Here is a 16,085-nt window from a genome sequence, read left to right on the forward strand (position 1 = left end):
TACATTCAAATACATATATCCCCAGAATTGCCAATATAGACACTTATGTTTAGAAAAGTTTTAGGATAAAATTATCGACCTTTTTCCATTATACAGTGTACTAAATGTTATTTAACTTCTTCTAATGGCTTGAGTTAATTCAGTAGTTACTGAATGCTTGCAGGTGCTAGGAAATATGTGAAGTGTTACAGATGCAAAGATGACTAAAACGTAGACAGTCCAGGGAACTGAGAACAGAGGGAAAGTGAGAACAAAAACAATTTATATGATACAAGTTACAAGTAAAAAATGTACGTAAGTTCAAAAGAGAGGTGTAGGGGAACAGGAGGAGTAATCTTCTAAGAGGAATGGTAAGGGTGGGTAAAAAATGACAGTAAATGTATTGATTTGGGGAGTGAAGTTTATACCTAAAGTCTCTATTTTTATGTAGATTAATGGGGTGTGGGATAAGATTGGACCTTTAAAGATGGTCACAAAGTTTTGAAATTACTGCTATGGGGAATTTTAGGAAACGCTGCCAGCCAAAGGCAAGTACTGAGTAGCATTTGGGCTCAGGTGAACCCAGAAATTGTGAATTTGTAATGGTACTAATGCAGATTCTCATGATATATGCTTGAGCAGCAATCAGCTAACAATGCACAGTAAATGAATACATAGACTGAAGGACCCATCAGAGCTGGGAAATATAGATCCAGCACGGTTAAAAATAAGAGGGCAAGGCTATTAAAGTAGTAGTTGTTGTTGTAACCCCCAAGAATATGATGGATTCAGGCAAGAATCATTTTTGGCTGTTTACATCATCAAATGCTAAACAACAGTCCTCATTCACCTTTCAATAAAAGTTTTCAATGTGAAATATTCCTGCCAAAAAATTAAACTGAACTTTATTAATCCTCTATATCTAATTACCAGTTTATAAGAACAGAACAGCTGAGAACACCTGTAATCCCAGCTATTCAGGAGGCTGAGGTAGGAAGATCACAAGTTCAAGGCCAGCCTGGGCAATTTAAGGAGATTCTGTCTCAAAATAAAACTAAAAAGAGCCAGGGGCATAGTTTAGTGGTAGACAATTTGCCTAGCATATGCAAGACCCTGGATTCCATCCCTAGTATCAAGAAAAAAAAATCAGGGAAAAGAGGAACCTGGATGTGATTAGCAAAACCCAGACTGTAGGAAACCCAATGGGACAAACAATTTAGCTTCTGTCACAATTAAGTTGTAGTAAAGAAAAAAACAGAGGGAAAAGAATAAATAGTTTAAAAGAAACTTAAGTTATATAGCAGTCAGTTTCAGCATATATCTCTGAACTAAACAAAAACATGAAACAAGGCTAATTGGTTATTTCCTGGGAACTTGATGATATTAAGTCACTGTTAATTTCTAGGTGTGATCATGGACTTGTAATATTTTAAAGTAAAGACCTTATGTATTAGACATACATACCTATATATTTACAAATAAATGATATGGTATCTACATCATTATTTAGTTCAAAATAATCAATTGTGGGAGGGAGGGCATAGATGAAACAAGATTGACTGAGATAATTCTTGGAGGTATAGGATGCATAAAATTTTATTATACTATATTATACTATTCTGTCTCTCTTCACACACACACGTGTGTGTGTGTGTGTGTGTGTGTGTGTGTGTGTAGATTTGTATGTGTGTTTGTTAATTTTTGTTTTGGCACTGGGGATTGAACCCAGGAACCCAGGAGCACTTAACCACTGAGCCCATCTTCAGTCCTTTAGAGACAGGGTCTCACTAAATTGTTTAGGGCCTTGCTAATTTGCTGAGGCTGGTTTTGAACTCATGATCCTCCTGCCTCAGCCTCCTAAGCCACTGGGATTATAGGAGTGCACCATTATGCCAGGTTATTCTTGTTTTTGAGACGGGGTCTTGCTATGTTACCAGGCTGGCCTTGAACTCCTGGGCTCAAGTGATCCTCCTGCCACAGCCTCCCAAGTAGTTGGGACTGTAGTCACACACCATAGTGCCTAGCTCTGTTTTCTCTATTTTTATACATTTGAATATTTCCAGTGTAAAATATTTAGCAATGAAAAAGCAGGAGAATATTCCATCCAGGTGAACAGCCATGAAAATTCACAAGGAAGGAAGGAAGGAAGTCCATTAAGAAAGAGTCAATAATCTTGAAGGAAAAAGGAGAGGGTGAAAGGACTGAAAAGTACTCTTTCTTGTTAAGTCCAAAGAGTAGGTACCATGTCGGGAAATGGGAAAGTGATGTTCAGTGTAAATTGTGCAGGGTTCAGAGTATGGGGTGGAAGTGATATCCTACAGTGATATCCTATGCATGGTGTTGAGAAGGTGAAGACACTGAGATAGAGTGTTTCTAGGCTTTTTCTGGCTTCAGAAAGTTTCCAAGGCCAAGAATAAACTAGACCAAGAATTTCATGAGCCAGAAGAAGCTCAAGTCCTCATTAAAGCAGAAGAGTGACCTGGAGGAAGATAAGAGGCACAGCGTGGTATGTGCAGATAACCATGACAGATACCAATTACTAGAATGTCCTCTTTGCTAATTAGAGTTTTTTCTTTTGTCTTTGGTGTTAATAGTCAATTCTCCAATATAGATTAGACTAGAATGGTTTTGTAAGGGTTGCTGCAAAGCTCTCTCTGGCACAAGTAATACCATTTCCCTCATTGCCTCTGGTATTTCTAATTTCTTTCAAATCTGAAGTGAAGAATAAAGATGTCAGACATTTAATAATCAGAGAAGAGGACCTTAGCTACTTTGTGAGTGAGGAACTGTGTGTCACACTCTATTCTTTAGGGATTAGAATTGGCAAGGAAATATTCACTGAATCTCAAAAGACATATTTTCTTTTCTTCCAAAACTTCTTCCAAAATTTCAGTGTGATTTTCTTTTTCAAGCCAAGAATTGTTTTCTTTCTAAAATATAATATTCTAGAAGAAAGTACATATTTCATCTAAATTATTTCCATTATTTATTTCTAGACTCTCAAAGCATGATTTGAAATGGAGAAATAGATTTTAGTAACTGTTATTAGTTATTACTTTATAAAAAAGTGTATAAAACAACATTTAGCATAACTTTTTGATGACAATTATAAATGTGTGAATTTATAACATTCCCAAGACAATTGCCTCATAAGAAAGTTAACTTACTTTCTTATCTTCTGTGCACAACTGACAACTATTCTTTTGAGTACATGCTACAAGAAAAAAAATTAAGTACAAAAATGTAAATCAAAAGCCTATTTATTGCTCAACTTTATAAAAAAGTGCATTTCATTTAGACATTCCTCTTTCAAGCCATATTCATCCATATGAAAACATTTTACTTTGTTATTTTCACATAGCCAGATACTTTTCCCACCAGCACTGTTTAAATCCTGTAATTTCCTCCTGCTACTCGAAAAAGCAAGAAATGGCATCATCCCACATCCATTAGCCAAGTTCTAAAAAACAACTTCCAAAAAAATATGAAAAAACAAATTGGAACATCATTGTATATCTACAACATCATACTTCAGAAACCTCTTTTAAGTAACTCTTTTGTTATTCAGCATAATTTTGCCAACACATTCCTGGTTAACTAATTAGTCTCTTAACTATTGAAAAAGTATAATTCTCCATACTCTTTGGCACAAAGTTTTAAAAAGTTACCCCAAATAAAGATTTTTATTCTTATGGAAAAAAAATAGACAATATAACTTATTTGAAAGTTCTAGAATGAAAACTTTGAGACTGGATAAAAAAGCATTTTGATAGTGCATTATATTATTCTAACATTTTCTTAAAGAAAGGGTCTAGAATTAATGCCCTAGTTGTTTTGTGATATAATAACAATAAAGTCACTCTGCCTATTATTTGGGGGACAGTGTTCACATGATCTGCAAGAAAAATCAGACACTTCCATTTAATTTCAAACTGTCTGATTGAATGAAGATCTGAGTTGACCGGGGAAGAATTTTGCAGTTCAGTTTTCAAATTAAGTCCTATTGAGTGTTTCTTCCATTAACCCAAAAGTATCCTTGAAATCCGTATGAGAAAGCTGAGTGAAAGAAAAGGCAAGGTAAAAGAGAAAGATCCTACCTTCTGCCATGCCCTGGATTGCTGGCCTCATCCAGAAGATAGGAGCAGGAAAAGGAAGGGCACAAGACTTAGCCACTATCCTCCAAACTCCACTTGCTTCCCATAGCTTTTGTTGTTAACTAGAACTTTTACTTTGGAATAATTTAAGAGTTACGGACGTCACAAATATTGTACAGGCAGTTCCTCTATACCTCTCACCCAGTTTCCCCATTTCTAAAGTCTTACACTACTATGATACATTTGTCAAAACTAAGAAACTAATATTAATGTACTATTTTTAACTAAACTCCAGATGTTATTAATATTTCACCAGTTTTTTACACTAATGTCCTTTTCAGAATCCAAAATCCCACCCAGGATATCACAATGAATTCAATCATCATCTATCCTGGTCTGCAACAACTTCTCAGTCATGCTTGCTTTTCCATACCTGAACAGTCTTGAGAACGGACTTATCAGATATTTTGTAGCACACCTCTTAATTTGTATTTATCTGTTGTTTTTCACACAATTAGACTGTGAACTTAGGTTTTGGACAAAACAACAAAATAAACTGCAGAGGTGAAGTCCCCCGCTCATGTCAGTCTATAAAAGAGGTTTAAATTGAGCATTTGTGTAAATAAGCAGCAATCCCTTTCTCTAATAGTCATTCTTGCTCTCACTGGAAAAACCAATCAGGGGACAACTCACCTTTTGTTGTGTTCCAGAAGAAAGAAGTATTAGCTATTTCTTTCTTTCTTCCCTTTATAGTGATATATATATGTATGAAATCATAAATATGTATGTAATTTATATATATATACACATTAATAATGTATATATATGTATGCAATCATATGTATATACACATACACACACACACACACACACACACACACACACACACTGGGGATCTAATACAGGGTAACTCGACCACTGAGCCACATCCCCAGTCCTATTTTGTATTTTATTTAGAAGCAGGGTCTCACTGAGTTGCTTAACACCTCAATTTATGAAGCTTGCTTTGAACTCATGATCCTAATGCCTCAGCCTTCCAAGCTACTGGGATTACAGGCATGCACAATCATGCCCAGCCTTATATAATTTTTTTACTTCTTCTAATTAGTTATACATAATAGTAGAATGTATTTTGACATCTATATATATGGAGTATAACTTCTCATTCATCTGGTTGTACATGATGTAGAATTACATTGGTCATGTAATCATATATGCACATAGGATAGTAATGTCTGATTTATTCTACTATCTTTCCTATTCCATTCTCCTTCCCCCTTTCCTTCATTCTCCTTTGTCTAATCCAAAATACTTCTATTCTTCCCTAACCTCTCCCCTCGCTAATTGTGAATTAGCATCTGCATATCAGACAAAATATTCAGCCTTCAGTTTTGGGGGATTGGCTTATTTCACTTAGTATGATAGTCTCCAGTTTTCAACCATTTACCAGCAAATGCCATAATTTCATTCATCCTCATGGCTGAATATTTTCCATTGTGTATTTCTTTCTCCATTCATCTATTGAAGGGCACCTAAGTTGGTCCCATAGCTTAGCTATTGTGAATTAAGCTGCTATAAACATTGACATGGCCATGCCACTGTAGTATGCTGATTTTAAGTCCTTTGAGTATAAACTGAGGAGTGGGATAACTGGGTCAAATGGTGGTTCCATTCCAAGTTTTCTGAGGAATCTCCATACTGCTTTTCATAGTGGTCACACCAATTTACAGCCCTACCAGCAATGAAGGAAGAGTGCACTTCTTCCCTACATCCTCGCCAACCTTTACTGTTGCTTATATTCTTGATAATAGCCATTCTGACCGGAGTGAGATGAAATCTCTGTGTAGTTTTGATTTGCATTTCTCTAATTGCTAGAGATGTTGAACATTTCTCGTTTCTTGACCAGTCTTCTTCTTCTATGAAGTGTCTGTTCAGATCCTTAGCCCATTTATTGATTGGGTTATTTGGTTTTTTGGTGTTAAGTTTTTTGAGTTTTTTATATATCCTGAAGATTAATCTCTATCTGAGATGCAAGTGGCAAAGACTTTTTCCCATTCCATAGGCTGTCTCGTTCTTGATTATTTTCTTTGTTGAGAAAAAAAAAACTGGATAGGCAGAACTAACATCATCAAAATGGTGATATTACCAAAAGTTCTCTATAGATTTAATGCAATGCCAATCAAAATACCAACGGCATTTCTTGTAGAAATAGATAAAGCAATCATGAAATTCATATGGAAAAATAAAAGACCCAGAATAGCAAAAGCAATTCTAAGCAGGAAGTGTGAATCAGGCGGTATAGCAATACCAGATTTCAAACTATATTATAGAGCAATAGTGACAAAAACAACATGGTACTGGTACCAAAACAGGCAGGTGGACCAATGGTATAGAATAGAGGACACAGAGACTAATCCACAAAGTTACAACTATCTTATATTTGATAAAGGGGCTAAAAGCATGCAATGGAGGAAGGATAGCATCTTCAACAAATGGTGTTGGGAAAACTGGAAATCCATATGCAACAAAATGAAACTGAATCCCTTTCTCTCGCCATGCACAAAAGTTAACTCAAAATGGATCAAGGAGCTTGATATCAAATCAGAAACTCTGCGTCTGATAGAAGAAAAAGTTGGCTCCGATCTACAGATTGTGGGGTCGAGCTCCAAATTCCTTAATAGGACACCCATAGCACAAGAGTTAACAACTAGAATCAACAAATGGGACTTAATTAAACTTAAAAGTTTTTTCTCAGCAAAAGAAACAATAAGAGAGGTAAATAGGGAGCCTACATCCTGGGAACAAATTTTTACTCCTCACACTTCAGATAGAGCCCTAATATCCAGAGTATACAAAGAACTCAAAAAATTAGACAATAAGATAACAAATAACCCAATCAACAAATGGGCCAAGGACCTGAACAGACACTTCTCAGAGGAGGATATACAATCAATCAACAAGTACATGAAAAAATGCTCTCCATCTCTAGCAGTCAGAGAAATGCAAATCAAAACCACCCTAAGATACCATCTCACTCCAGTAAGATTGGCAGCCACTAGGAAGTCAAACAACAACAAGTGCTGGCAAGGATGTGGAGAAAAGGGTACACTTGTACATTGCTGGTGGGACTGCAAATTGGTGCGGCCAATTTGGAAAGCAGTTTGGAGATTCCTGGGAAAGCTGGGAATGGAACCATCATTTGACCCTGCTATTGCCCTTCTCGGACTATTCCCTGAAGACCTTAAAAGAGCATGCTACAGGGATACTGCCACATCGATGTTCATAGCAGCACAATTCACAATAGCTAGACTGTGGAACCAACCCAGATGCCCTTCAATAGATGAATGGATAAAAAAAAATGTGGCATCTATACACAATGGAGTACTATGCAGCAATAAAAATGACAAAATCATAGAATTTTCAGGGAAATGGATGGCACTAGAGCAGATTATGCTTAGTGAAGCTAGCCAATCCCTAAAAAACAAATACCAAATGTCTTCTTTGATATAATGAGAGCAACTATGAACAGAGCAGGGAGGAAGAGCAGGAAGAAAAGATTAACATTAAACAGAGACATGAGATGGGAGGGAAAGGGAGAGAAAAGGGAAATTGCATGGAAATGAAGGGAGACCCTCATTGCTATACAAAATTACATATAAGAGGTTGTGAGGGGAATGGGAAAATAAACAAGGAGAGAAATGAATTACAGTAGATGAGGTAGAGAGAGAAGTTGGGAGGGGAGGGGAGGGAGGATAGTAGGGGATAGGAAAGGTAGCAGAATACAACAATTACTAATAGGGCATTATGTAAAATTGTGGATGTGTAACCAACGTGATTCTGCAATCTGCATTTGGGGTAAAATTGGGGGTTCATAACCCACTTCAATCTAATGTATGAAATATGATATGTCAAGAGCTTTGTAATGTTGTGAACAACCAATAAAAAAAAACAAACTAATGTTTACAGAGAAATTATTCATTAAAATTCTTAGTATAAGAAAAAAAAAAAGAAAGCCAGGGGTTTAATTTCATTTTGCTACATACGGATTTCCAGTTTTCCCAGCACCATTTGCTGAAGTGGCTATCTTTTCTCCAATGTATGTTTTTGGTGCCTTTGTCGAGTATGAGATAACTGCATTTATGTGGGTTTGTCTCTGTATCTTCTATTCTGTACCACCAGTCTACATATCTATTTTGGTGCCGATACAGTGATGTATTTGTTACTATAGCTCTGTAGTATAATTTAAGGTCTATTGTGATGCCTGCTGCTTCAGTCTTCTCGCTAAAGATTGCTTTGACTATTCTTGGTCTCTTATTTTTCCAAATGAATTTCATGATTGCTTTTTCTATTTCTATTTCTATGAAGAATGTTGTTGGAATTTTATTAAGAATTTCATTAAATCTGTATAGTGCTTTTGGTAGTATGGCCATTTTGAGAATGTTAATTCTGTCTATCCAAGAACATGGGAGATCTTTCCATCTTTTAAGGTCTTCAATTTCTTTTGAGTAAGTGATGCCTGCTGCTTCAGTTTTGTAGTTTTCATTGTAGAGGTCTTTCACCTCTTTTGTTAGATTGATTCTCAGTTTTTTTTTTTTGAGACTACTGTGAATGGGGTAATTTCCCTAATTTCTCTTTCAGTAGCTTCATCACTGATGTATAGGAATGCATTTAATTTATGTAAAAGCTATATATGCTAAACCCAAGGCCAACATCATTCTAAATGGAGAAAAACTGAAAGCATTTCCTCTAAAAACTGGAAAAAGACAAAGATGCCCTCTTTCACTTTTTGTGTGTGTGTGTTGGGGGCGGGGGTAGGAGGGTACTAGGGATTGAACTCAGGGACACTTGACCACTGAGCCACATCCCAAGCTCATTTTTGTATTTTATTTAGAGACAGGATCTCACTGATTTGCCTAGCACCACGTTTTCTGCTGAGGCTGGCTTTGAACTTTTGATCTTCCTGTCTCAGCCTCCCAAGCTGCTGGGATTACAGGTGTATGTCAGTGCTCCCGGCTATTTCACCACTTTTATTCAATATTATCCCTGAAACTCTAGCCAGAGCAATTAGAAGAAAGAAATTAAAGGTATATGAATAGGAAAAGAAGAACTCAAACTATTCCTATTTGCCAACAACATAATTCTATATTTAGAAAAATCCAAAAAATTCTACCAGAAAACTTTTGGAATTCATAAATGAATTCACCAAAGTAGCAGTTATTAGCTATTTCTAAGGAATTTTCAGGTCCCAGATTCTTCACCTTGAAGACCTAATGCTTGTATGGTTAGTTTCTATCTGATTACTTCCTTCTTCATGACTATGTTTTCCATGATGCCTCCAGCATTGTTTTCTCCTTGTACTCTTTTTTTAAAACAACTTTATTTATCTATCTATTTATTTATTTATTTATTAATTATGTGGTGCTGAGGATTGAATCCAGGACCTTGCAAGTGGGAGGCAAGCGCTCTACCGCTGAACCATAACCCAGCCCCATCTCCTAGTACTCTTGAAACATCTCTGGTTATTCTTTTTGAGTTTCCTTGACACAGCCAATATCCAAAATGGTTGCTACTCCATAAAGTTCCATTCTTGGTCCGCTTTTCTTCTCCCATGAAGGACCACGATTTCAAATGCCTAGAGATGCCCAGCATCAACATACATTATGCTATATATCAGATCAAAACTTCCTTTTTTATTGCTATTGTAATTAATAAATTAATAGTTTAAAAAAATTAAGTTATCTGGAATTTTTTCGAGAACAGCTAAGAGAAAAAATGAATAAGAAGGTTTTACATATTAAAATTCTCCATAGCCTCATATTGTATTTACTTGATATGCTGATTTTGGACATGGGCAGGTGAATTCATGTGGTTTTGATTTTTATCAAATATTATTTTAATTTCTGTCAGCATTTGATGTGTGTATTCAAAACTATGTTGTTAGGTGAATAACGGTTCATAATAGGTCATCTTGATGTATTTTATTATATGTCAATATGAAATATCATTTATTTTCCTACTTAGTAATTTTGTAACTTGAATTCTTCTTCATCAAATATTGATATTGCTACATTTGCTGCCTTCTTCAGTAACATTTACAAGGTTTCTTATACCATTAACCTATTATTTGCTCACTTCCTTTATCAGTTTAAAATTCACACCTCCTATTTCTATTATTGAGCTGTGACTGAGCTATCCCACTCCTCAGTCTATACCCAAGGGACTTAAAAATAGCTTACTACAAGGACACAGCCACATCAATGTTTATAGCAGCACAATTCACAATAGCTTAACTGTGTAACCAACCTAGATGCTCTTCAGTAGATGTATGGATAAAGAAAATGTGGCAGAGATACACAATGGAATATTACTCAGCAATAAAAGAATAAAATCATGGCATTTACAGGCAAATGGACGGAGTTGAAGAATATAGCTAAGTGAAGTTAGCCAATCCTCAAAAACCAAATGTCAAATGTTTTCTCTGATATAAGGAAGCTGATTCATAGTGGGGTTGGGCAAAGTTGTGGGAGGGGAAGGGAGGAGGCATGGGGTTAGAAAAGACGGTGGAATGAGATGGACATCATTACCGTAAATACATGTATGAAGACACGAATGGTATGAATATACTTTGTGTACAACCAGAGATATGAAAAATTGTGCTCTATATGTGTAATATGAATTGTAATGCATTCTGCTGTCATATATAACAAATTAGAATTAAAAATATATAAAAAAGAGATATTTTATATGCACCTTTCTATTGTTATCTAATTAAGACATACATTCTCTCCTTGTAGAAAAATCCTAATATGATTTCACTCTCTCCAATTCCTCCCCATGTGATTTTGGAGGAGAAATCACATGGAATTTTTATTACTATTGAATAGCTTTAATTTGGGGGTTGTTACATGAACTATGATATATTTAAGTTGCTATTGACTCAGTTATTTTACATTTATTAGTTTCTTTGCTTATTACAATTTCTCAAATTTCACATATTCCCCTTAGATTCATTTTTCATTTTTCTGACTTATAGCCTTCACTATACTTTTTATACAGAGTCTGGGAGTGTTAAACTTTTTGACTCTTTAGGTGTCCAGATATTTTAATTTTATATAATTTCTAAAGTTAAGAATCACTTGCTTACGATGGTTTATATATTCTAGCTTCAAACCAAACATTTTTTAAAAATGTAAAGATGTTTTTGGTAAATTCTTTTTCATTATTTCTTCTCTTTTATTTCTCTGCCCCCTCCCTCCTAACATTCCTATTACACTAATATTGGCATGAACTCTTTTATTTTTTCTACATGTTCTACATTTTTTGACCTTTGTACTATATTCTATGAGAATTCCATGGTTCTATCATTAAGTTTGCTAATTTATTCTTTCACTATGTTCATCTTGTTTATATTTTTAATTTTTAGGATACTTAGTCTTTTCCATAATAGTTTGTTCTTGTTTCATGCATATCTCCATGAGAATATTAATGTTTTGAGAGAGGCCACCATCCTAGGCCCTGGGTACCCCTGCATTTTCTTGCTGAATGTGTCAAATTGCTTGGTTTAATCACCTTTGACCCTGATACTATTCTACATCTAGCTGTATAATTAAAATATCTCAGGGTAACCACAATCGTATTTTAGTCACAACTACTTACTCTTCAGGAAACTCAATTTTTTTATTGCTTATTATAAAAAGTCACAAACTCTTACCCTTGAGTTCCTTAGCTGCAGCACAACTGGCTCTAATCATAGCTATCATATGGGTCCATTGTATTGCTCCATAGGATTTGGGACCACAAAACAAAACAAAACCTGATACTACCATGCTGACACTCCTGCTTTTTGCTGTGCTGTCTATTTTAGCATATAGGTCTGTTTGCTACCTTAGGCATCTCCTTTGGGATATTTTCCTTTCCATCCTCTGTGAGAATATATTCAGAATTTATAGTTTCAATTTTTTTAATCTATTAAATGTTTCTTAATAAGTTGGTTCTTTATCCATTGGATTTTGTGATTCTAGATTGTGTGAACTTTTTTTAGGTCTAGGTGTAGTTTATTATTACTATTATTACTATTTATTATCACTAATTATTACTATTAATGCTATTTAGCATTAATAGTAATAATTAGTGATAATAAATAGTAATAATAGTAATAATAAAGGGAGAGAGTTGGAACATGGTATCAGGCTCAATGTGTTGTCAGTGTATCTTTTGTTTATGAGTGTGTGTGTGTGTGTGTGTGTGAGAGAGAGAGAGAGAGAGAAAGGGAGAGATAGATATTGGGGGGTTGAACCTAGGGTGCTCTGCCACTGAACTACATCCCCACATTTTTATTTTGAGACAGGGTCTTGCTAAATTGCTGAGGCTGTCCTCTAACTTGCAACTCTCCTGCCTCAGCCTCCTAGGAACTAAGGATTATATGTACCAGGCAGGTCATATATATCTTTTGCTTGCTTTCTAGGCCAAGAATTTACATTCATTGCTAATAATGGGTAGTTGCCTCTGCTGTTTCTACTGTCTGCTGCTTAAGACAATTGAAAGTGGAGGGGTAATCAGCAGTAGTGCTCCAAGATTACTTGGCAGTTGCTCTACATATTCCCTAAGGTTCTTTGTATTTACAGTTGCTGGCCTTGTAAGCACCCCAGAACTTTAATCCTCTCCTATTTGTGATTTTTTTTCCCCATCAGTCTGATCTCAATTGCTTTTTGTATTTCAGGGATTCTTATTGCCCTCATCTTTTTTCCCCCCAAAACTATATATATATATATATATATATATATATATATATATATATATATATATATATATATATGACACTTACATGCACCAGTTTTGTGAATGCATAATATGTATGAACTCATTTGAGCCTCACAGTGACAACTTGAGGATGACACTATTCTCATTTTGCTGATAATAAAGCTGTCATGGTATATATGGGCCTAGCAAATGATGAAGCTGGGCCGTGAGTCCAGGCAGTAAGAGCCTCTGTCCTTGTCTTGGTCATTGGTCTGCCTTTCAGAATGAAATAGGAATTGTCAGAGAGGCACAGCTAAATATAGAATTAACTATTCACTCAGATTAGGTAGATCAAGGAAGGCATCATGGAAGAGGTGGAATTTGATCCAGGCCTTTCAATACCAGAATTGTTTTTTATTCATATTTCTGCATAAGGTCCAAATTCTATTTCTGCGAGGGGCAGAAACACTTAAACCCGAAAATTCAAGTTCAGTCACTAAACTAAGCCACTTTTTAGTAAATATTTACCTAAACTCAAGGCTTGATGGGAAATGCTCAGTCTTGTCTGTTACCTGTCACTCAGAGAACAAGTAGCAGTGTCGGTGAGGATTTCAGTGAAGGTCTCTAGGTGTTGGAAATGAAAAGTGTGATGTCTAAGAATCCAGATCCTTGTTGAATGGGAAAGCTAAGTGCTTGCACAATGGGAAACCTGCCTGAGGCTAGGAGGCCAACTCTCTGGGAGCTCCTGACTTGCTGACTCAAGCTGTTTCCTCAGAAGCATGAACCAGGGTTGGTCAGCCCTACAGCTGAGCTAACTAGAATCAGAACTTCCATCTCTGGAGACCAGACTGTTAACTGTGATTTTTAAATTCGTTTTGTCTGTTTACTTTTTTGTTGTTGTTGTTGTTCTTCAGAATTTTAATAAAGTCTTTTGAAAAAATTCCACTATATGACTCCTTTTGCTAGGCAACCAAGGAAAAGATTTGTTTCTACCCTTTGGTTTAGGCTCCTAGGTGATGTTTATAAGAAGGGGCCATAGTGACTCTGGAACACAGTTTAGGATTGTGTTTAGAAGTGATCAAGAGCATAAAAAAAAAAAATCTATGGAGAAAATGAGACACAGGAAGCAAGATAGTTTCTTTGATTCAGTGTTTGCCCATCCCCTCTCCCTCCCCCTCAAAGGAGATTCTTATTTCAGTACAAAGCTGAGAGCTGTAGGTTGGGTTTTAATAAGGAAGACTGATTTGCTTACACATAGCTAGCATTCTTTTATACTCTGGAAATGAGACAGCAGTAATTATTCTGTCTTCCTAAAAATGGCAATCTTGGCTTTATAGGGCCAAGATTTTTCTGAGTAATTCTCTCTCTCTATTCTATCTATACAATTCCAATTTAAGATATTATAAACCTTATTTTCAGGTCCATGAATTCAACTCAGCATGACTTTTAACATTTCAAAATTTCTTCAGTTGGGGAGGAAAACAAAGGAAAGCTTTCAAAGTGAAATAATTAGTTCTTAAGGAGAAAAAAAAAAGACAACAAATTAAGCAATTTATTAGCTGAGAACTTAGAACATAAAGGAAAAGGAGCCATTATGGTCATTGAGTGTGGTCTTATTAGAATAAATTTCAGCAGCTTATTCAGAGCATAAAGTTTATGTGATATATGTAGGTCATGCCAAAAGAAGGAGAAAAACATCCCTTTCCCAAATTTAAACCTGTTTTAATCCACAAAGCAAATCGACTACAATTTAATAGGGTTTTCTCCCAAAAATGTCTAGCCTTTAAAAGTGACTTTGCCCAGAACATCAAATGCAAATTTTTAAAAAGATTCTTTTTTTTTTTTTTTTTAAGTTGTAGATGGGCACAAAACCTTTATTTTACTTATTTACTTTTATGTGGTGCTGAGGATGGAACCAGGGCCTCACACGTGCTAGGCAAGCGCTCCACCACTGAGCCACAAGCCCAGGCCCCACATGGAAGTTTTCCTGAGATGGACATTTTAGTGAGCTAGGAAGCTCAGTCCCGGAAAGACTGCCTCAGGTCCGGTGCACTCACCTTCTTCAATCGAAGTCTTTCGTTTCTGTTTCTCCTCCTTTCTTTTTCTGTACATTTGGGAAAAACCATTATCTGAGAAGCTGATAAGCAGTTGGACTAGAAAGAGGGAAAGTAAAACCGGCAGGAAGATCTGGCCCCACGTCCTCGGCCAGCACATGGCTCCTCAGGCCTGGCGACTCTAGCCAGTGGGAGTGTAGCGGTCCCTGGGTGCCGGTTTGCACAGGCGGACTCTGCTCAGGGACTGTGACCCATCACTGCCCGGGGTCCTGACACCTCCCCATCCCAGCCTGGACCTCAGCATAATCAGCAGAATCTCAGAACCCCTAATAGTTTGGCTAGAATGCCGAACGTTGGTAATGTAATCCTCGTGGGCATTCGGCTAGGGCTTCTGGGGCCCTGAACACCCGTACAGTGCATCCCCTGGGTTTGATCTAGGTCTGTTTACCTCCAAAGTCCACATCTTTTTCAGAAGTTGTTATTTTTTGACAAAGGCCTTGATTCTAATTCCACTACCCACAGCGTGTGAAGCAGTTGCGCCTTTCCTCCAATGTAAATGAACCCACCACCAGTCCCACCTCATGGGGGTGAGATGTAGTGCTGATGTGAAACTTGCAGTTCTGAAAACCCTCGATGTTGTCCTTAACTAGTTTGGTGACCCTCTTTATGTACTCTAATGGGTTTCTTAATCAATGTACAGTGTGTATTAGGTGCTACACAGATGAATATCTTTTTCCACAGCTTTGTAATTACTTTAATATATCTAGTAGTTACAATGATATAATGGAAACAATGCGAACTTCCTTTTAAAATAAATCTGTGTTAAAAAATCAAATGTCAGAAATACAAATAACAGTACATAGTTTAAGGATATGGCAAGAATTGGAAAGGAGGTTCCAAATGGCTGAAATTTGAGCAATAGTAGTCCAGCAGGAGTGTGGAGGGGTGGCTGATAGAAGTTTGTCCTTGACAACTGCTTATTTTTTTCCATTTTTCAAAAATGAACAATGAGCTGGGGGTCGTGGTGCTTACCTGTAAAGTCAGCCACATGGGAGAGTAAGGCAAGAGGATGGCAAGCTACAGGCCAGCCTGGGCAACTGAGACCCCCTCTCTAACTAAAAGTTAAAGAGGGCTGGGGATGTTGCTCAGGGGCAGAGTGCCCCTAAATTCAATCCCCAGTACTGAAAACTAAAATAGAGAATGATGGAGTTGTCCCACA

The 16,085-nt window shown here is 36.5% G+C and overlaps 1 protein-coding gene across 1 annotated transcript in view; it reads right to left on the minus strand.

The window, feature by feature from the left end:
• Positions 1-15,026, minus strand: part of PTTG1IP2 (PTTG1IP family member 2) — a gene marked incomplete at both ends in the record, with an annotated part of 51,811 nt that extends 36,785 nt beyond the window's left edge. The window contains 2 exons of the mRNA XM_081283310.1: positions 3,147-3,193; positions 14,870-15,026. Coding sequence (XP_081139436.1) covers positions 3,147-3,193; positions 14,870-15,026 — 204 coding nt within the window. The remainder of the gene's footprint in view (positions 1-3,146; positions 3,194-14,869) is intronic.
• Between the last annotated feature and the right edge of the window lie 1,059 nt (positions 15,027-16,085).

This window comes from Spermophilus citellus, assembly GCF_964194105.1.
Source record: "Spermophilus citellus genome assembly, chromosome: 3".
In the NCBI taxonomy this organism is placed as follows: domain Eukaryota; kingdom Metazoa; phylum Chordata; class Mammalia; order Rodentia; family Sciuridae; genus Spermophilus; species Spermophilus citellus.